This window comes from Gossypium raimondii, chromosome 5 (genome assembly GCF_025698545.1).
Source record: "Gossypium raimondii isolate GPD5lz chromosome 5, ASM2569854v1, whole genome shotgun sequence".
Lineage (NCBI taxonomy): Eukaryota > Viridiplantae > Streptophyta > Magnoliopsida > Malvales > Malvaceae > Gossypium > Gossypium raimondii.
The window spans coordinates 14,897,676-14,919,519 of record NC_068569.1 but is presented as its reverse complement, the minus strand read 5'-3'; the positions used below and the strand labels follow the sequence as shown (position 1 = coordinate 14,919,519).

The following is a 21,844-nucleotide window of genomic DNA, read 5'->3' as shown; positions in this document are numbered from 1 at the left end:
AGTGAAAAGAAACAGAAAGAAAAAGGAAAGAAAGAAGGAAAAGGAGAAAGCCAGGGTTTCAATTGTTTAAAGCTCAATTGGTTAGTCAATTTAGTCCCTTTTCTTGTAATTTTTATGTTTTTGAAATCCCGGTATTAAATATTACCCGACCCATGTCAAAATTTTAGAAATTATTGAGTTTTTAAGTGATGTCTTTGTTGAATAATTTTAGTAGTAGGGATTAAATGATAGATTTTAAGTTAGAAATGAAAAAGGGTTGAATTGTAGAATAAAATTGTAAAATTTGAGTAATAGGGACTAAATTGTGAAAATTTAAAAATTTAGGGATGTAAGTGAAATTAGAGAGTTAAATTTAGTTTAAAGTGAAATTTGTGTGAAAATATAGAATTAATTGTAAAGAAATAAAGTTAGTCTCGGTTTAGGGACTAAATTGAAATTTAGACAAAGATTGAGTAAATATTGAAATATTCAATATGAAATTATATTGAGTAAATATTGAAATATTCAATATGAAATTGAATTGTGTTGTATTGGTGAATTTTAATTGTTTTAATTTCGTAGCTAACGTCGTACCGGAATCCTCGACTAAAAAAGGGAAAGATAAAGTCGACGAGGAATAGCTCGAAATTTTTGGTTTGTATTTTTATAATCTGAAGCTAGTTATTAATTGTTATAATTTTTATTTAATGTATATGGTAAGTGTTGAGTGTAATAGTCCGGTTTCGACCCTAATCGGAACAGTGGTTTTGAGACCACAAATCCGAGTCAAAAAAATATTTAAATATTATTAGCTTTGTTTATACTGTGTGAATTTATATCCATGAAATTTACGTGTTTTAATTTTTTCATTTGAGTGCCGATTTAATAAAAAGGCTTAATTGAGTAAGATGAAAAAGTTGATAGCTAAATATGTAAGGGTTGAATTGTTGATGTCTTTATAGCATGAGGTATTTATGATGCAATTAGGCCATTTAATTCATGCACGGGCACTTATGGACATGAGTTAGTGGAAATGAATAATTATATGATAATTAAAGAAAATAAAATTATAAAGGTTATATATGGAAATGAATAATTATATGATAATTAAATAAAATAAAGCCATTATCATCTTTGTTGGCCGATTGCATCAAGGAAAGAAAATCTCTCATGTTTTTTTTAGGTTTCGGCAACTATCAAGCTTAATTCAAGATCAAGAACCAAAGAAATCAGACTTGGATCGGGGGAAAACAAAAATAGTTGAATAGTCGTTTTATATCGTCCGTCGATATCCGAGATTTTGAAAGTTAGTTACAGGCTCAGGGATCGTCAGCGAAGTCTATCACACTATTGGCTGTTTCGGTATTTTATAAGTTTGAACTTGAACGTATGAGCCAATCAAAAATGGCTAAAAATGATAATTAAGTATATAATTTTGATCATGGTTTAAGCTTGCTTCGATAGTAATGTGCATTTATTTGTATATGTGATACTTGGATTATGCTTGATGTTGTGAATCTTGAGTTTTAAGATTGGGTAAATAGGTAATATTGTTAGATGTAATAATAGTTAAATTCGGTTCATAAGAGGTAAGTATAAGTGATGATTTTGATTTAATTGCTGTGCGGAAATGGTGATTAAAATGCGAAATCATTTGCTTAGTTTATGTTAATGTTCATTGTGGTTGTAATTGGTATGTGTGGTTTATACTACGAATTAGGAATTTGAATATGGTATAATCACTTTGGTAATTTGAATTGGAAATAACCAGTAATTTTATAGAGATGTATGTTCGGCAAGGATAAATAATGTATGCGTGATGGTTATGAGCTATTTGTAATTCGGCAAATGTACTTATGAGTTTGATAAATGGGTTGTTAGTTGGTTCGTGTTTAGCATGGTAAAATAAAATGTAAGTTGATTGAAACATAGTATTTAGGGTATAAAATTTAGTAGTAATTATGCTTGATTTTGGTATTGGTTTATAGAAGGAAATGATAAAAATTTTGGTTATAAGTTTAATTATGTATTAGTCGAATATGAGATCATTGAGTTAATATTGTATATGACCTTGTTATATATTTCATGATAGGTAATATTATCATGTATGGATTCGATTTTGGTGAGTTAAAGTGTTGGTCAAAATGGTTGTTATGTATTATGCATATATGTATATTTGTGATGAGTTAAGGATTTAGGCAAATTATGTTTGATATATAAGTTTGGTTCTTGAAATGTTTTGCCTTGTTAAATGTTTGAGTTAAGTTGATAGTAGACATTGTTAAAAACATAAATATTAAATACACTTGTATTTGGTTCAAGCTTTGGAAAATGATCAAATGAATAGTAACATATGATAATTCTTGATAATGAGTATTTTGAGCGCATGCTTATATTCGGTCAAATAGTATGGCATTATGGTGATGTGTTTGTTTTAATATTCAAATTTTATAAGGTGATTAGTTAAAAGTATGAAAGTTGTGTATTGTCCGGTAATGCCTATTATTTTAAAGTTTAGTAAAATTTTTGTTAATATATTGTTTCAATAAAATATATAAATTTATATTAATCATTTTATTAAATAAAATAATATTTAACAAAATGTGACTAATTAATATTATTAAGATATTATAGTTTTATATTTATATATATCATGATTTTGGTAACAAATTTTTTTCTTGCAACTGGGCAAAAATTTTGGAGATGACAACTTTGGTAATCAAATATCTAGTCTTCGTTACAAATTTAATTACGTTTTAGGGATAGAATTTGACATGCAATCAAAGTAAATAAATAAATAAAGTATTTTTAAACCAAACGACGATTAAACTGTTGTAAATTAGAACGAATAAAAAGTATTGTTTTAGTAAATTTCACATTATACCAACATAATATTAGACATCTATTTATGGCCCAATTAGATTACGCATTTACGATAGTCCACCCAAACAAATTACTAAGAGATTAGTACAAGACGCTAATGGCGAACATTATAAAGCTTACCACAACTAATTGTATTTAGCTTGATCTTCTTACCTCACCCAGAAAAAACCCACATTTGAATTTGAAAAGGCAGCCAATAGATACAACATATTTCTCCAATTAATATGTCTATTCACGTTTTTTTTTTTTTATTCTCAACCCTTTTTTCCTTTCATATTTCATATTGTTATATTATATGATGAATTATTTTTGAATTTTTAGCTTATATTTATCTTTTAATAATATCGTCGGTGTTTGTTTTTAAAAATCCAAAATTTTATATTAAATTATTTAGTTGAAAATACATAAAACAACGTTTGGGTAAAAGGACAAAGTTTGAAGGAAAAAATGAAGCTGATCATCAAGAAAGTCAATTTGCAATAATCGATGTCACGTCAAATAATTAGGCCAACTTGCGATGAAATTATAACTAATGACTAAAGCAACCAACAGTATGAATTCATTAACCAGCATTAAATTATGAATGATAATTCGCAATTAGTACAAAACTTATGTCAACATGGGTGAGAGTTATCGTTTCTTATTTTTCTTGTTTGCCTTATTAGAAGGTGAAGGTTAGTATATGTTCTTAAATCTAAAATTTAAGATCTAATTTTTTTTTATTTTAAAACTTGTAGCTTAATCCTTATCTTTATTTGTAATTTTGTTAAAATTTATCGATTTAACATTTTATTTTTTCATTAATCACATATTTCATATGAAAAAAAATCTAATCAATACCTGAAGTTGATAAATTTTGATATTTATGATTGAATTAATATTTTAAATAAGAAAAAACTTTTATAGTACAAAATCTAAATTTTAAATTTCATAGGTGCGGTCACTAATAGCTAATTCTGAATGCTAAATTTATCTTCTTTCATCACCACTTCATTTCTGACCAATCCCTTCTACTAATTTAAATTTAAATAAAAAAAATAACAATATAAGGAAACATAAAAATAAAACAGTGGCTAAACTCTTCTAAAAAAATTAGAAACACAAAACAGAAGCAACAGAAGGGATATTGGCAGATATTTCAAAGGCCATGGGGCCGCCAGCCTTCATCCAATTGCATGGGATTGTCCAATCCAAATGCATAGCTTCTTTTGTGGAAAAAAGTATTCTATGATCATAGCTAATTATATCATCAAACAGTGATTTTGTACCAAATGGGAAAATACAAGTCAGTAACAGTATATGAACAGGTCGAACAAGAAGTGCGGGAGGGAAATCCATTAGCCGCTGACCTGAGGGCTGGGTCTCTCCGTAGGGCCGAATTTGATTGGGAGAAAGAGCATTGAAATTTGAAATGGGGAGAGGGGCAAGAACCAAAAGTTGATAAGGTTAGAAAAAAAGGGAATAGACAATCATGTAGCATCTTGATTAGGAAAATAGCTATGTCTATGCTTCTTTCTATTTAAATGTTTATTTGTTTCTTTTTCCATCTAACCGCTTTATTCTCATTGGTAGGAGACAAAAGCAAACAGAAAACGACAAACCATACATTCTCAAGTGGAATTATATTAGAGATAGAACCAAACAGAAAACCGCACCATTTGCCCATTGGGGACCCCAAACTACAGAAACTAGAGGTTTTTTTGTGCTTTTCTTTTATGGATATTTTGAGAGAGACGCATGTGTAGGAGCGCAGTCTGTATGGACTTAAAAGAAGAAATGGCTGCCTTTACTTCTCAGAATGGAGCTGTTGACGTTCTACTTAGAGTATTCTTTTTTGGAACCTGATCTCGAGCTGCCAATATCTGCAAAACCAAACCATGACCCAAATGCATATATATCAACCAACTGTATTCCGCTTTTGGACAAGCACAAGTTGAATGAGTTACTATTTACCACTCCATTTCTATACATGTATACATATATATAAGCCTAACTGATACGTCACCTTCTCTTGCTGCCTTCTAAGCTTAGCATTTTCTTCCTGTAAATGAGCAACTTTAAGCTCCAACTCGGTAGTGTATGCCTGAGACACTCAAACATCAAAAGAACTCATAGAAGAATGTCATATGAAACACTTATCACACCAGTAATGTCTAAATTTGCAAAACTAGGGGTGAGGTTTCTGGGAAAGAAGAGTGGAAGGGATTCACCTGTTTTCTAGCTCTAGACCGAGCAGCTGACTCTCTGTTCTTCATCATGCGTTTATGCCGCCGATCGTTGGAGTTTTCGTTACTTTCAGGAGCCCTTTTTGTGCAAAAAGAAGGGAAAGCTTCAGGAGAACCGAAACCACGAAAACCAGAACTGTAAGAAGAAAAAGATGGAGCCGCAGGAACACCGGCACGAGCGTTGACCTCTAGGTTTGGCCTCATGGGGTCACCAGTCTCTGTGCATCGGCAGGCCGACCCGAACCCAGATTTCAAGCTCAATATTGTGCCGGGGACAAAAGGGGCAGGTCCTTCAGTAGAAGATGTGTCATTGGAGGAGACAACTGATGTTCTTGGAGTTGGAGGTTCTTTATTGATGGGTGTAGCCAAAAAGTTCAGAAGGATCATGCTAGGAAAGTTAGGATTCTTGGTTCTGGTGGAGAGGATGGAATCAACAGGGTGGTCACTTAGAGAAGCCAGACTAATGTCTTTCCACACTTCCTCCATGGATTTTCTAGCTAAAAGGTTATGGATTTTGGGAGATGGTGATGAACAGGGTGCAGAGAAGGAGGATTTTTGAAGGTGAACACTAGAGCACCAGGTAGCTGCTACTATTGCTGTGTAAAACCGGTCAGGCCAACATGAAGATTAAAAAGAGAGGCGAAGAGAATAGGGATATGGAGGAAATCAGACTGAAGAGATGTCACGTCTACTGGTCTGGCCTATATGGTGTGAGCCTTTGAGGCATTCGAAAACAAAATGTACTAAGGATGGAGATTGGAGAGCAAATAAATTAACTCTATTGAATATTCTGCCAAAAAAAAAAAAAGGAAAAAAGGGTTTTGAATTGTAATGTACCAAAGTACTGACTTTTCACGGTGTGCACCGAACCACCCCCGAAAAAAAGAGAGGAAAAAAAAAGAAACCAAGAATATAAAGCATCTGGGGAGTGGGAGCATTGAGCAAGTGAGGACTGCTCAAAATCGCCACTTGCCATATGGCCTTTGCAGAACTTTCGTATGGTCCGACTGATACAAGATCTTCGGCATTGGTTTCATGTGGCTTTTGGTGGGGGGATCCGACTGAGATGCTTTGCTACTTGTTTTTTGACCTTTTTTGATCTCTTGAATCTCAAAGCCATAAAGCAAGGACCACGTTTGTAAAACATGATGCTTTGACATCTGCATTCCTTTTATTCCTCCATCACCTCCCCTCCCCCTGGTGTTTTGTTTAATGGATTAATTTACCGCCGATTTAATTTCACTAACTGGCCTTCATTTCTCTCATTGAGTCGAAAACCCTCTGCAGCTTTTTCAAAAGGAAAAATGAATTAGTTCGGTTAGCATTCAAGGTGATCCTTGGTATCGGACAACCATATCTACAACTACTTCATGTGGAATTTGAGAAACATCATAAATATTAAAAAAGAAAAAAAAAACTTTGATTTGACAGATAAGTAAAATTATCTTCCCGATGGTGTATTCTTTTCGTCATATCACTCTGTCTGTGTCGAAAATGTTAAAGTTTGCAGGGCTAACATAAAACTAAGGTATCTTTCCTCTATCCGTAATTGCGTGACCACTGATAATCCTTACCAGACGTAATAGTCCGTATCCAATAAAAAATTTAAAAATTTTATATAAATCTTTAGGTGATAATATGTTATAATATGGTAATGTCACACTCAATGCTTTAATAAATAATTAATTATAAATTCTTAAAAGTTTAAAATAATTTAAAATAATATATATTAAATTGAATCAACTTGTTAAATTGTTGATTTTTGTCCTGATTTTTAATTTTTATCAAATTCAAGTAATTTTCGGGTCAATCGGTTCAACCCCTTTTTTCGAACCTGTATATTAATCAATTTTCAGTCTGTTTGTTGCCATATTGTTCCCGTAACACTGGTCATAATATCAAATCTTGATTGAACAGAATTCAAGTTGAGGGGCTAAAATAGATCTAGTTTCCAAATTCAAAGATCAATGTGGACAGAAAAAATTATAAATATTAAAGTAGACCTAATTGCCAAGTTCAATAGCCAAAAGTTATATTATCCCAATCAAAAAAAAAAACAATCATATGTGTATATATACTAATTTCTTATATTGCGTGATACATGAGTTTAGTTATCAAATAAAATAGGTATGATGATTTTTTGGGCCCTCTAACTTTACAGAAAAATCATTTTAGCCACCATTTAATTTTATTTTTGCCTTTTTTAGCCCCAAGCTTACATTTTTTGTTAAATCATTCCAAATGGATAGAAAAATTAATATTTGTTAACTTTGCAGATGTGGCATACACGTGGATTGTCACATAGATGACATGTCAATATTTAATTAATTTTTAAATTGTAAAAAATTATATACTTTTTAAATAATTTCAATGATCTTTAATTTTTAAAATAAATTTTATTTTTAAATTTTAAAAATAAAAAATAATTAAATGTTAGTGTGTCATCCACGTGTATGTCATGTAACTTTTCATCAATTTTAAGGGTGATTTGACAAAAAATACAAGTTTAAAGGCTAAAAAGACATAAAATTAAATAGAAGGCTAAAGTGACTTTTTTATAAAGTTGAAAAGCTAAAGAAGTTATTATGCCATTAAAATATATTATATTTATTTCTTAAATATTTTTATAATGTTTAAATTTTAGAATCTTTATAGTTTGTATTGTAATCAGTATAAATTGAGGATAAAATTAATATTTTAAATAAATTTAAATTAATTACTATTTATAATAATATAATTAAAATCAAATAATGATATAGTATTTAAAAATTTAAAAAGAAAAAATGTTTATTATTTAAAAATATCATATAAAAATATAATGTTAATTTAAAATTAACAATCTTTTATAGTAAAAAAAATTAAATAAGCATTAACAGATACAAAACGTTTTGGGAAAATTATTAAAATAATATAAAATAAATAATTTATTACTGAAGATTAAAATTATTGACCAAGATCATATATTTGGTACAGTAAAAAAATTGGGTTTACCGAAGTCCAAATCGAAATGGTTGGTGCGGTTTGAGCCTTAAAAATCTTGATTGACATGTATTTTTCAAGTTAAGTGCGCTGGCAAATTGTGTTAAAAATATTGATTAGCGACATCACTTGGCAAATGGGGTGCCCCTCCGGTTTACCAATGACCTTGACAGTTGACATTGATGATGAAGGAAACGAATATTTTACTGATAGCAGCAGCAAATGCCAAAGAAGATAGGTTTCTGATGATAAATTTTATTGAATCGCAAGGACATTCAATTGCCGCCTACTTTCTGCTGGAATTTATTTGAAGTGAAGAGAGGTTATAAATTATATAAAAATATTAATCGTGGAATTTTTAATAAATAAAAGCTTCCATAAAAACTAGTGATAATGACGAATTTTTGTTTTTAGTAAGGTAATTAGTAGTAGTGTATCATTTCGAGTTTGATATTTTAAGTTTTTTATATATATTTATAATTTAATTTTAATAAATTATATATCATTTATATAAATATATTTATATGCAAACATACATTTTAAAATTATTAATTAGATTCAATAATGCAATTTAAACATTATATTTGAATTTTAAGTATAACAAAAATAAAAGTCAAGTTTAAAACATTAAAATTTTGCATCACGTAGCAATACAAATTGGTATCGATTGATACCAATTGAGGATGGAAAGGATATATAAAAAGAATATAACACCGACTAGCATGGCTTCTGGTCCCCTTTGATTGTTGATTTCCCTACTTGCAACCTCTTTTTTTTTTTTTTATGTTTTTGTCCATATTTATCCTTTTATGGTTTCGCTACTAGCCATAGAATAATGGGGAGTAAAGGAACCGGGCCTGGGCCCCTTCAACGTTCCTCTTCATCTGTGTTGCGTTTTGTAGCTGTTTTCAGGCAATAGTTATTTCCAATGAGCAGAGATGGTCAAGGTTGTTCTGAGCCCTTGTTGATCTCTGTTAGTGGGCATCGTTTTAACGGCTTTGAACCCGTGCTTATGTTCTTTAATGGTTGATTTTGTTTTCAAGTTTTCATCAATCAGCTAAAATGGAGGATTCTCGCGAGTAGATGAAATTATATACAGTCGATGATCTTTTCATCATTTTTTAAATGCTTAGTAGGGTTGGTAAGTACCTGTCTATTCAATATATATAAAATATTTTTTAAACTCTCAATCGAAGTAAAATTAAATTTAAATATATATGTATAATTTTTTAAAACTACATTAAAAGTTTCCACACTCAATTACTTACCTATAAATCTTGCCAAAACGAGGTCCACTTTTGTATGAAATTTTAATATGATTTTATTTTTATTGAAAATACAGAAAAAAACTTAATTTTAAATTTTAAATTAAATTTTATGTATTTTCAATGAGAATAGACTAAATTGACAAAAGAATTATAAATATTGAGGGCTAAAATGTTATTTTAATTTTTGTATTGCCTCAATAGCAAGTTTGACGACAAGATTAAGATTTTTAAATAAAAGAAAGTACAAAACTTCATCTCTTAGTAAGTATTTCTTTTGTCATTTAACTTCATTAAAGTTATAAAATGTTCATTAGACAATTCAAAACTTTTCATTTAATGCCTTAAGCTATTGAAAAATTTTATTTTAAGTCACTAGGTTGTTATGTTTTTTTTCTTCTAAAAAGTCCGACTAGTGAACACCAAGCGATGATTCAATAATTGATATGGTGAATCAATACTCATCAACAAGTATTTGGTTTTTAAAACAATATAATTTTTTTGGGTGTAGCCATTGTCATTGGCAGAATTTCTGACTTAATGAAAATTCTTGAGGGATATATTTGGATAATTTAAGTAAGAATTTTATATAGTGTTTTAAGTATATTGTTTTTCTAAAAAATAAAATTTGAAAAGAGTTTATTTTTATTATTTTTATATTTTTTGAAGTGCTATTTAAATTTAATTTCAAAAGATGACAAACTTAATATGCAAATAGATGAATAACTTCACCCTTTTTTCATCCAATCTAAAAGCAGGGTAATTGCTTCATTAGGTGTCTAAATATTTTATATAATTATACTTCAGTTCGGTGCGTCATTGCCATTGACGTCACCAATATCTACTGTTCATTTACTTATATAATTTTTAAAATAGGTGGTTTTTATAAATAATCAAAAGTGTTGAGATATTTTTATAGAAAAGCCAGAAAATGGCCACTACTAACAAGCCAGTGACGCACAAGGCTCACAAACAAAAAGACATCCCATTAAAATAACGGGAGGTGGTTTTTAATTTGACTCCAATCAGTAGACTTTGAAGTTTCATAGCCAGCGTTAAGTGGAGAAGAATGAAATGCACTCAACTACCATCTTTTGTCCGTTTTCAGCAGATTGACTCCCCCGAGTAAGCCACGAAGTTACACTCCCCTTGCACTTCAATTACACCCATCTTTCATACCAAGGGACCTTTTCGTTCCCCCACCACCATGATAGCGAAGAAGGAAATAAATAATAGTTATTGGTAGGTAGGCAATTGTCCATATTACCCAACTCTTTTCTTAACTACCTGACGCTCTCTATAAATGCTCTACATTCAATACTATAAAGCTTTGAGCTTTTATTTTTTCTTCTCATCACTTGTTTCTTTTTCAGTCTTCTCTTCTCCCTCTCATGGCTTTAGAAACCCCTAACCACACTCAGACGGTAGCAGGGTGGGCGGCTTATGATTCCTCCGGTAAAATCGCCCCTTACATCTTCAAACGAAGGTACACTACATATACATGGCATGAATATGATTAGTTAGTTTAATTTCAGTCGTTACAATCTTTTAGCTACTTTGGGTTATTTACCGTTACTGACCCTGGAAGAGGTGAAAAATATAAACAGGGAAAATGGCGTCAACGATGTGACCATTCAAGTGATGTATTGTGGGATCTGCCACACTGACCTCCACCATGTTAAGGACGACTGGGGTATCACCATGTATCCTGTTGTTCCTGGGTAAAGCTTCTTGGCCTTCTCTCTTTAAATTTATTCGGGAAGGAGGGTTGTTGATGAATTATTTAAAGCAACAAAATTCTTTAACGATGTTACCAAATAACCCCCCCAAAAAAACAATTAATTGTGTGTATTAAATTTAAATTAATTTTAGATTAATAATAATATGAGTGATGCAATAATAATTAACAATAAGATAAGTAGTTTAATATTATTTTAAAATATAAAATACATAATCAAATTTGAGAAATAAAAAATGAAAAACAAGAAGGGGTTAATGTTGCAATATTCTTATCTCTTTTGTTGGGTGAGTTTGGGCCTTTGTTGGCCAGTACCTAACAATTTTTTTGAAAAAATACATTAGTTCTGGTTATTTAAAGTCTAAAATTTCAAAATTATTTTTTAATAGAAAAATAGTGGTGTCCACTATCTAGTTTTCATAACCTAATTTTACTGTTTATTTCAGATTATTTAAATAATTATTTTTGAATTAATGTCATTTATGTAATTAATTATTTTTAAAGTTATTTGAGTAAAATAGCGTATCTTTGCTAATCAACTTTTCTTAAAGTATTAAAGGCTACCCCACTATCTCGATTCATTATTTATAAATAATAAAAAATTAAAAAAGTTATATATTTTTATAATTAAATTTAATTACTAAAGTGGAAACAAAGAAATTAAATTGAACCTGAAATATTTGTGTCCTGAGTAAGGCTTTGAAACAAGAATCAAAATCGAAATTGTTTGATTTGGATAGTCACTGATCTTTTAAGGTTTTGTTACCTGCGGGTGTGGCTCAACATATTCAAGTTTGGATATTTAAATTAGAGAAATCCGATTTATGTTTTAGAGTTGAACGAGTTGGGTGGTGAGAGTTTTGAGTATGAAATGTTCTGTATTGAGAGATTTATGTTACATATATGCAGGCATGAAATAACGGGGGTGATAACCAAGGTGGGAAGCAACGTGAAGAACTTCAAACTAGGGGACAGGGTGGGGGTTGGTTGCTTGGCAGCATCCTGTTTGGAGTGTGAATTCTGTAAAAACTCGCAGGAGAACTACTGCGATCAGATCCAGTTCACCTACAATGGCATTTTCTGGGATGGTACCATTACTTATGGTGGATATTCCGAAATGCTAGTTGCAGATCACAGGTCAGCAACTCATCTTTCGCCATATAAATGTATAAAATATAGTTTCTTTTTAGCAAAATGACTTGTTTATGGAGCATAGGCTAAGGTTGGGGATATTTATTTATGCAGGTACGTGGTCCACGTGCCGGATAACCTGCCAATGGATGCAGCAGCCCCACTATTGTGTGCTGGGATAACAGTTTTTAGCCCCATGAAAGATTGCCAACTGCTGGAGTCACCAGGGAAAAAAGTGGGAATAGTTGGCCTGGGGGGTCTGGGTCACGTTGCTGTTAAAATGGCAAAGGCATTTGGTCATCAAGTAACCGTCATCAGCACTTCTCCGTCAAAAGAAAATGAGGCTAAACAGCGTTTGGGCGCTGATTATTTCCTAGTTAGCACAGATGCTAAACAAATGCAGGTTGGCAACTCTCTAATTTGCTTTTTCGAAGAGGTATTTCATTAGACAAAATCTTTCTGAATCAGTTGGATTAATGTGATATATATATATATATATAACAGAGAGGTAAGAGGACGCTAGATGTTATTTTGGACACAGTCTCAGCTAAACACTCACTCGGACCGATCTTGGAACTGCTCAAAGTAAATGGGACTTTGGTAGTTGTGGGGGCACCCGACAGGCCAATTGAGCTTCCTTCTTTTCCATTAATATTTGGTACGGTCTGACCTTCCAGTGTAAGACTACAATATGAGGAGTGACAAGGACAATGAAATAAACAACGTTTCATGTTTCTTCTTTTACAGGAAAGAGAGCAGTAAAGGGAAGCATGACAGGGGGTATGAAAGAGACGCAAGAAATGATGGATGTGTGTGGGAAGCACAACATCACGTGCGATGTAGAGCTTATCAAGCCAGATAAAATCAACCAAGCTTTGGACCGCCTTGCCAGAAACGATGTCAGATACCGTTTTGTTATCGACATTGCCGGAACCTCTAAGCTTTGAAGATCGAATCAGTGTTCCCTTGCATGTTCCTTGGCAATCGATTCATCTATATCTGTTTGTTTTACTCTTTACTACAACCAGTTGTTTTATTGGTCGTCATCTTCAATCTTCATTAAGTGGTGGTGTTGTAACATTACATAAATCGAGTTTTTCATCACTTTTTTTTGGTTATTTCGTGTATTTAATTAGAAGAATCATGCTATCTTCTCCTTGAAACGACTCTGCGATAAGCAGAAAAGGGAATTCTGCTTGAGCAATTTTATAATTTCGAGCATAATTAGTATTTTAATAAATTAATAATTAATTTCAATGTTATTGTTTAGACTCAATAATACAATCTTTTGAGATTCTTTTGAAGAACCGTCATAAGCTAAGCTATAAAATATATATATTTGGGAATTTTATTATTTTGTTGATTTTTTAATTTTAATTAACTTCTCTTAAAACCTTTGAAAATATTCATTGATGTTATTGACTTTTAAAAGATTTAGACATAATTGAATAAGCAGCTCTTAAAATATATGGCTTTTTGAGTTAGGTACTTAAACTTTTCTTTTCTATCCAAGTACTATAATTTCAACAATTGTGAGTCCAATTGTTATCTTCTTTAGAAAAACACTTAAACCAATCAAGGGTTGACACATAATAAAAAATTATTTTCTCTTAATTTGGCTATAAAACTGTAAAAAGAAAATAAAAGAATTAAATTAAAATTAAAAATTAATATTAAATAAAAATAAATTAAAAGTATCTTTTCTCTCTCAATCTTCATCTTCCCATTTAATTTTCCTAGAATTTGCTATTCGCTAGTGGAAAAGTCTGGTAAACCGATTTGCAGATTAAGATTGGTCTATGAAAACATATCATTTCAAAACCTAGAATTTTAACTCTAAAAATAAATTAAAAGCAAACACAAAATAAATTTCCTTTTTTCCTTTTCAAATTAAGTTTAGGAAATATTTATTTTGAAAAGTAAATTCATTAATTCATTCAATGAATGAAACCATAAAATTCAAGAAAAAAATAACAAACACTCATCGTAGATGGTGAATGACAAGCTCCATCAACACAACAAAGGCTTTAGCCTCATCATCAATAGAACATCATGACACATTGGCAATTGGCTTTGCCACAACTCAAGTATGACATATCTGGAGTGACTGCAAGCACTTAATACGATAAGGAAATCAACCTCAGATGATCCAAAGCGACGAACAAAAATCAACAAAAGAGTTGAGCATTCACCAAACTATAGAGGACAACAACAAAACCATCCCTAAAATTACTTGTAAAACTAAAGTTACATGCATAAGCAAGACTAGAAAAAGTGCTACAAGAGCAGACAAAAACTTTTAAAACTGAAAACTTATTAAACAATGGAAAAACAAACAAAAAACACAAAACTTAAGATAACACAAGTCCAAATAGACTCGTGAAAATAATTTATTATTCTAAAATACTCGCAAAACAGAAAAAAATTTAGAAGTTGATGAATAGCCACCCACTTTCTAAGAAAAACTATTGGTGACCGATAGAGTTTTAATGAACGACAAACACAGTCACCTTTCCACAACTTGTGAAGACAATAAAGGTACTCACAAAATAGATTTGCAAATTGAAAAAAGAGAAGACATGTGGAGTGAATGAGAAGAAGAAAGAAAGAAAAAGAGTTGGTGGGAGGGAGAAAAAGGTAGGCTATAGCCAGTCTAGAGGCTGACACCGTCGCTGGGCAAACGGCTTAGAGAAAGAGAGAAAAAAATTTAGGATTTTCCGGAAATGTTTTTGAAAGAGAAATTATAAGAAAAAAAAGAAAAGGAAGATGAGTGGGTAAGCAATTGGGATTTTAATTAATGAAAGATAGGGGAGTTTTAATTTAAGTTAATTTAATTCAATTTATTTATTTTAAAGTTTTAGTCGAATGAAGGAAAATGAATTTTAATTACATGTCGATTCTTAATTACAGAGAAAGGGTTGGGACATAATTATACTTTAGCTGATGAAGTTTAAGTAACTAATTTAAAAAGAAAATATAGTTTTAGAGTTGCTAATTGAATTAAACCCTTAAAACTTAGTAATTACGCGTTTGAAAATAATATATAATAAATAATAAAATTGATAGTTTAAAATTAATTAATAATAAATAAAATATATATTATTAAAATTTAAAAAAATTAAATTAATTTTAAATTAATACCATCTCAATCAAAACCGCAACTACAAGAATCACAAAAGAAATTGGGGATTGGGTTTATAAAATTGAAAAATATCTGGAAACCTTAATGATAAGGTGGGCCAAAAACCAACCTAAAATTATGTGGCTTAAATCTTTGATTTGTCAATATCCAAATTAATGATGATGGTGATTGGTGAGAAGTGGAAGCAAGAATTAGAGGGCTAATTTGGTGTGGGAAAGCAATCATAGGCTTCAATTATTAGTTAATTATTTGGCCAAAGTTTGTTATCATCATATTATACTATTAATCAATTTACATCGTATAATTGTACTGGATGTGGAATGCAATTCATTATTTACTCCAAATACCAAGCTTAAAGTCAATTCGGGTTGCAGCCAAAAATCTATTTTTTCCCCCTCTTTGAACTATTTTTATTTTATTTTAAATCAATAACTTTCAATCTCAAACCTAATTTTTGCAATGAAATAGGAAAAGGAATATCATTTGTTTAATTTTCCATGATGAAAACAATTTCTATTTTATATCTTATGTATGCGTTATGGGATTGCACTTTAATTTAGCAAACTCATGCCAATAAATTCACTCCCAATTTGAAATGTGAAAATTTCGATAAAAATTTTCTAAAACATTAAAGGTATACAAAAGCAAGGTGTATAATTTGAAATTAATTAATAATACATGAAATATATACGATATTAAAATGAAAAAATTAAATTAAATTATGAATAAAACAAGATTTAAACATGTTAAGAATATTAAATGCGTTGTAGTTATTTATCATGGTGCTATCATAAATCTTAAATTAATATCGAGTTAACGTATGATGCCGACTCAATGAATAACATTATCAATATTCAATTTTATTAAACCCATGATTTGAATGAAAAAATAAAACTATATTCAATAATAAATATATAGGTGGAGCACCTCATGAAAAGAATGGAGCCTATGCCACCTCGATCATTAAAGTTGCATATATTTAACCAAGGTAATTTATAAACATTCGCAGCAGATTTCAGATTTTCCCAAAATAGTTTACGTTCACTGAATTTAGGGCTAACATAAACTAGAGATCAAAGTGACATGAATTTCTTGCTTAGTGTCGCAAAGACGCTCAATAGTGACAACCGATGAGAGGCATAAGAGCTAGATGCCTCATTTACGGTGAATAGTAGCGTGTCACTCCACGCATCAAAAAGGAGTTTATCCACTCATGGTGCTTGGCCCTTTTACAATTTCATACCAGAATGATCATTGATTTCAGGTAGGGGAAAGGCTTGGATAACGATCCACCCTCAGTAAGAGGTAGAAAATGAATGCTTCAGCGGGAGAGAGAAAAACAAAAGTCAAAATTTGTTGTCACTTGTCACAACAAATATGAACTTTCGAAGCACGTGCTTTAAATAATGTCATTTATGTTTATTTGTTTCGATGCCTTTGCATGGATCACTTTCTGATGTATATGTACAGCTAATGATATAATCTTTTTGTATTTTGGAATTAATGATTAGTGGTTTTAAAAATTACACTTGTTAAAATTCTAGAAACCTTCAGCTTGAAACAATAATCAAATAATGCTCGCCATCTTCAAAATAAAGTTTCCAGAAACACGTTATATGTATAAAACATCCGTGCGAGGGACGTTATCGTGCAACAAAAGCTATATATATAACTATTTCTGCCTATGTTTAAACTGCAACCTTAGCTTCTGTGTTCTTTTTCTTCTTTACTTTTTGCTCCCTTCAAGCCATCAAACTCTGTATATCGGCTAAAGCAACCAATCATAACCTAATGCATTGAAAGCACTGTTTTGGCGAGAAAGTTTTACGTTGAAAGCCGCTTGATGTTCCAGAACATGTCCCGAGGGACAAATATGATTCAGACGAAGCTGAAATCAGGTCAGTGTTCAATTCCATTTGAAAATCGTAGCATCAGTTGATCTATATCTATATATATTTTCTTTCTGATGATATGCATTAACATGAATGGAAAACTATAAATATTGACAAAGGGTTCTCTCTCTTTTTCTATTTTTTTCCCCCTTCTTTTATATGTTTTTACATGTGGTTTTAGCTCTCAAGATATATTCTAGGAGATGAAAACTTAATTGGATTTCTGGGTATTGTATGTTATCTCAGGCAGATCAAAGACGGAGCGTGGCGGTGGAAGTTACTTGGAAGAGAAGGCAAACGTCAATGAAGAGTACAAGGAAGTTTTTAGAACAAAGTCTTATCTAGAAACGTGGACAAAAGTTCACGGCCAGTTGGAAAATACTAGCTTTGATAGACTTTCTCCATCATCTTCGATCCCTAATCACCGTATAAATCTTTCCGAGTACCTTCTTCAACCAAAGCAAGAAACGTTAGACAAGATCGAGAGCTTGAATTTTCATCACCTTATTCTAGACTATTTCGAAGCTGGTTTAGAAGGTAGTAATTTATGTGAATCACTCCTACGAAGCATCCATCAGGCCCGTGTTTATTATCGGAAAATTAGAAGGGTGATAAAGATAAGCAAGCGGATTGATCAAGACTTTTCAGATGACAAATGCAGCGTAATATTCAAGGAGCTGGCGGGTTTTGCCTTGCTTAAAAATCCATTTTCGATCATTAGTCCAGTGCAGCTCCGGGATTTTCATGAAAGTAACCTGGATTTGTTCCACAAGTTAACATCCAGACGCGAAAAGCTAAAACGGCAAGCAAAATTCAAGAGAATCTCCAAACAGATTGGCAGCATTTGTCTAGTGATTTCTCACACTGCTTTTATAATTGCTTTGCTGGTACTTGCATTCCACGGCATGATTGGGATTATAGCAGCACCAGGGCTTGCAGCCTGCTTCTTTGGCATGAGGTTGAAGAAGAAGAAGAAGAAAAGCAGGTCACAATCTAATTATCAGCAAGGGCTTGAAAGACTCTGTGCGCAGCTTGATATCTCGGCGAAAGGGGTTTACATTTTGATCAACGATTTCGATACCATAAGTAGACTGGTATGGAGACTACACGATGAGATAGAACACCGTAAAGCTATAGCTGATATGTGCATTAGAAATGGGAAAATCGAGGTAGTGAAGGAGGTGGTAAGAGAATTATGTATGCACGATTCAAGCTTCTTGGAGCAGCTGAAAGAGCTAGAGGAACATACTAAATTATGTTTTCACACAATTAACAGATCGAGAAAGCTGGTTATACAAGAAATAGTTGATGCGCAGCCATTGTATTAGAGAGCAATATGAGAAATCTCTTCTTTTTTTCTTTTTTTTTTTGTCTTTGCTTGTAGAGCTTAGTGTCACTTCGATGGTTCCTGGGTTAAAGAAATGCTGAAATTGTTTGTCTTTTGTAAATATGCAGGAGCCTGTCCCCAATTATGCCTATGGCTATATGCTTTTGTGAGAATAACATCATATGCATGTCATGGAGATGTTCGTAAAACCATTTTAGTTGTCTTTGAATTATTCAGATGAAGAAATAAAAAAAAGAAAGTGGTGATCTGATCTCTTTTGGAAATATACAGCCGTTTTTGTTTTGTATGTTCCGTAAGTGATCTCTTTTGTAGTGTTCCAGAAGACTGGAATTCTTGTTTGGGCCCAAAATGAGTCCAAAAATCAAAATTACTTCGTAGATTGGACAGGCTAGACTACTCAGCTCAATAATGCTATTTCTGTTTCGACTGAGCCCAATAATTCTTTTTTATTGTCGAGACTATCGTCTAATAAATATTAATAACCAAATTTCAGATTTTAAAATAAATTATTTCTTAAGCTTGTTAATAAAAAAATATGATTCTTTTGGTTGTAATTCAGTCATTAATTTTGGTGTTATGAGTATTGTTTAAAGAAATAAATGAGTGGTCATAAAGTATATTTCTTTCACACGAGTAAAAATCTAATTGAAAACTATATTTGTGCACATTTGACAAGAGAATCAAAGTCGTAATTTATTAACCATGTAAAAGCATAGTAAGAGTTGAATTCAATTTCGAAACTTTGTTGTTATTTTTTAAAATAAAGAAGAAAATTAATCATTAAATCACAAAATACATAAATCTGGAATGCAAATTACGTGTTCCTACCGTTCTCTTCGACGGTATGCAAACCACAAAACAAACAAAGTTTATTGGCTTGATTGATCTCACTCTTATAAATTCCTTCATGCCTGGGTTTAAACTCCAAATTGGCTTCAAAAATCACCTGACTACTCTGCAGTCTAGCCTGATCTCTTGCCCACCAGTGAGGCTACTCATTTTGATCATGGACTCCACGAAAGCCTTCTCAAATGCCTTTTGTGAGCTTGCAAATTTAGAGACGAGTGCCTTGGTTTTTGGGGTGGTGAGCAAAGCTTGATCCGAAGAGAAGATACTGTTCCCTTGAAGAAGCAGCTTGTAGTATGCGTTGTCAAATATTAAGTTGGATGAATCCAGGGGGGAACCTGCGTTTTTCACCTTGTTGTGTGCCGGACACACGCTCCTTAACTTGGAGGCAAAGGATGGATTCATGGTCGGATCCACGTCGAGGGTGGCGTTGAAATTGTGGATCCTGTTCTGGAAGGAAGAGCAGTGGGAAAACCCCAGAGTGTGTCCACCTGGATTCACAATGTTTTTTACTTGTTACACATGGTAATTCACCACAAAAAAATGAATTTGAATGATGAAAATTGAAGCAATATTTTCTCTGCTTATTAAGCCATGGGGATACATATACCTGAGAGAGCAACTAGATCTTTAATGGAGAGACCTCTCTGAGCAAAGTTCTGTTTTAGCTGTGATATATTAAAAATGGGAGCTGGTAACTGCCTGGTCTCGCTTGCCAAGGATATTCTTCCATCCTTCCTTCCTTTGGGCACGTCCCAACTGGGACCGCCAGACTAATTAATATATATATATATATATATATATATAAATGACACCAAACAAGTGAAAACAAAGCAGTTGGTTACGTGGCTTTAGTGGGGGAACATGTGGGCAGCTCAGTTGCTATATAACTCAGTAAGAAATAATAAGCAATGTATGTTATGTTATGTTAATGCTATGTTACTAACCATAGCAACCGCGTCTCTGGCAGCCAGGGCCAAGATATCAGCACAAGACACGATGCCCGGACATTTAGATTCCAACGCTTTTTTCGCATTGTCAATCACATAAAATGCATGCAATGAAATGTTAGGTGGTCCATCTTTCTCTGCCTTGCTCTTCCCTTTCGAGTTCAGCAACACAGAAGCATCGCAGCCCTTAAAATCAAAACAAGACATAAATTAGCTAGTACATGATATGTCTGAACAATTCTGTTACTTCTTTTCTAGCAAAATTCTGGTAATATGTTAAATTTTATACTCTGATAAAGCAATCATGAAAGTGCATCCGGAGTAGCGCAGCCGGAACGGTTTTGTCATTCGACATCGCATTCTGGACTGCACTCCTAACGATAGACTCGAGCTGAGGGCACGTGTGATCATAGTAGTTTGAGCTCAGTGCCTGGGCGGGAGATGAAAATGGAAACACGAGAAAGGCGAAAGCAAGTGCAACGATGGCTTCCATGGTTTGAGACACAACTACGAATGCAAGATTAGCTATGCAAGTATGAAAGAGAGGGATTTGGAGTGTGTTATTTATAACAACGCAAAGAAGAGTATAAATTGGAGTCGTTACTAATCAATAGTGGTTGTTAGCATATTTGGTGATCAAGAACTCTTTTTTAGTGGAGTAGTATTGAAGCATGTCGTAAAGCGACGAGCCAATCAAATTGGCCTTCATTAAAAATAATATAAACCTTAAAGTTGTGGTGGAGTTTTGCATGTTGACCTAATGCAATGTAATCATTACCTTTCATGAAAACGTTAACCCGGCAAAGCAGAATCTAACGTAATCAGAAACAAAAGCATATTAACAGGACTGATTCTGAAAGAAAAAAGGAGCTTGGTGATTGCCTGATTAGGACTAAGCAAAGCATTTCCGTTACCCCCCTACATAGCTTACAAAAGGTAAAACGGTTGGAAGATTTTGAACAAATAAATGAAGTCGTTGTTTTAACGCAAAGCTTAGGTTCAGGAAACCGTTTGAGAGTCATTTTCAACATTCTGGCAATTAGAAGAACAATCCAGCCAGTTTCAACCTCCTCAAAGCCACCTACAATTTATGTATAATTTTATTCAATGGTCCCTTTCCTTGATATATATTATATTAATGAGAAGGGAGTTCAAATATTGATGGTGCCATCCGTATTTGGGGGCTGTCATCAGAGGCGGAGCTAAATGGTGGCCAAAATTTTGGGAAAATCTCCTTTTTTTCCCTCGAAATTTTTTAATTAATCCCCCCAAAATTTGGTCCAAGATCCGCTGTCTTCTTCCTATATCAACTCTGGTTAAATGCCAGCAATTACCCACCCACCATGCCTCATGTCCTTTTGCAGAATATATTTTGTAGTTAGGACTGATGAATTGCCATATGAAAACCCTTTAACAACTTGGGAAAAGAGATTCGATGCATCAAGTAACTTTTTTGTCAAATTCAT

At 32.4% G+C, this 21,844-nt stretch overlaps 4 protein-coding genes across 4 annotated transcripts; 2 read left to right on the top strand and 2 right to left on the bottom strand.

Annotated features, from left to right (window-relative positions):
* Positions 1–4,347: 4,347 nt before the first annotated feature.
* LOC105766825 (protein FD) lies at positions 4,348–5,714 on the bottom strand (the record flags this gene model as incomplete). The annotated part of the gene is made up of 3 exons (XM_012586388.2): positions 4,348–4,724; positions 4,868–4,945; positions 5,073–5,714. Coding segments are annotated over 3 exons (789 nt in total), but the record flags the coding sequence as incomplete, so codon positions are not given.
* Positions 5,715–10,625: 4,911 nt separating this feature from the next.
* LOC105769209 (probable cinnamyl alcohol dehydrogenase 6) lies at positions 10,626–13,457 on the top strand. The gene is made up of 6 exons (XM_052631775.1): positions 10,626–10,817; positions 10,939–11,052; positions 11,979–12,206; positions 12,315–12,603; positions 12,705–12,858; positions 12,948–13,457. The coding sequence occupies exons 1-6, from the start codon at positions 10,723–10,725 to the stop codon at positions 13,145–13,147; spliced, it is 1,080 nt and encodes a 359-aa protein (XP_052487735.1). The 5' UTR covers positions 10,626–10,722; the 3' UTR covers positions 13,148–13,457.
* A 3,566-nt stretch (positions 13,458–17,023) lies between these two features.
* LOC105769208 (UPF0496 protein At1g20180) lies at positions 17,024–18,868 on the top strand. The gene is made up of 2 exons (XM_012589683.2): positions 17,024–17,240; positions 17,481–18,868. Exons 1-2 carry the CDS (start codon positions 17,186–17,188, stop codon positions 18,560–18,562), a joined length of 1,137 nt encoding a protein of 378 aa, XP_012445137.1. The 5' UTR covers positions 17,024–17,185; the 3' UTR covers positions 18,563–18,868.
* Positions 18,869–19,239: 371 nt separating this feature from the next.
* Positions 19,240–20,922, bottom strand: LOC105769210 (peroxidase 64). Its single transcript, XM_012589688.2, has 4 exons — positions 20,668–20,922; positions 20,376–20,564; positions 20,039–20,201; positions 19,240–19,919 (listed from the first exon to the last, which is right to left on the bottom strand). The coding sequence occupies exons 1-4, from the start codon at positions 20,869–20,871 to the stop codon at positions 19,525–19,527; spliced, it is 951 nt and encodes a 316-aa protein (XP_012445142.1). The 5' UTR covers positions 20,872–20,922; the 3' UTR covers positions 19,240–19,524.
* Between the last annotated feature and the right edge of the window lie 922 nt (positions 20,923–21,844).

Bases quoted from the DNA above. Each gene is read 5' to 3' on its own strand.
- LOC105769209 (XM_052631775.1), top strand. From the start codon at position 10,723: ATGGCTTTAGAAACCCCTAACCACACTCAGACGGTAGCAGGGTGGGCG. The intron at 10,818-10,938 runs GTACACTACATA...AAATATAAACAG, and splicing joins CCTTACATCTTCAAACGAAG to GGAAAATGGCGTCAACGATG. The intron at 11,053-11,978 runs GTAAAGCTTCTT...ACATATATGCAG, and splicing joins ATGTATCCTGTTGTTCCTGG to GCATGAAATAACGGGGGTGA.
- LOC105769208 (XM_012589683.2), top strand. From the start codon at position 17,186: ATGTTCCAGAACATGTCCCGAGGGACAAATATGATTCAGACGAAGCTG. The intron at 17,241-17,480 runs GTCAGTGTTCAA...ATGTTATCTCAG, and splicing joins TCAGACGAAGCTGAAATCAG to GCAGATCAAAGACGGAGCGT.
- LOC105769210 (XM_012589688.2), bottom strand. From the start codon at position 20,871: ATGGAAGCCATCGTTGCACTTGCTTTCGCCTTTCTCGTGTTTCCATTT. The intron at 20,565-20,667 runs GTATAAAATTTA...TTTGATTTTAAG, and splicing joins TTCATGATTGCTTTATCAGA to GGCTGCGATGCTTCTGTGTT. The intron at 20,202-20,375 runs GTTAGTAACATA...TATATTAATTAG, and splicing joins CCAGAGACGCGGTTGCTATG to TCTGGCGGTCCCAGTTGGGA.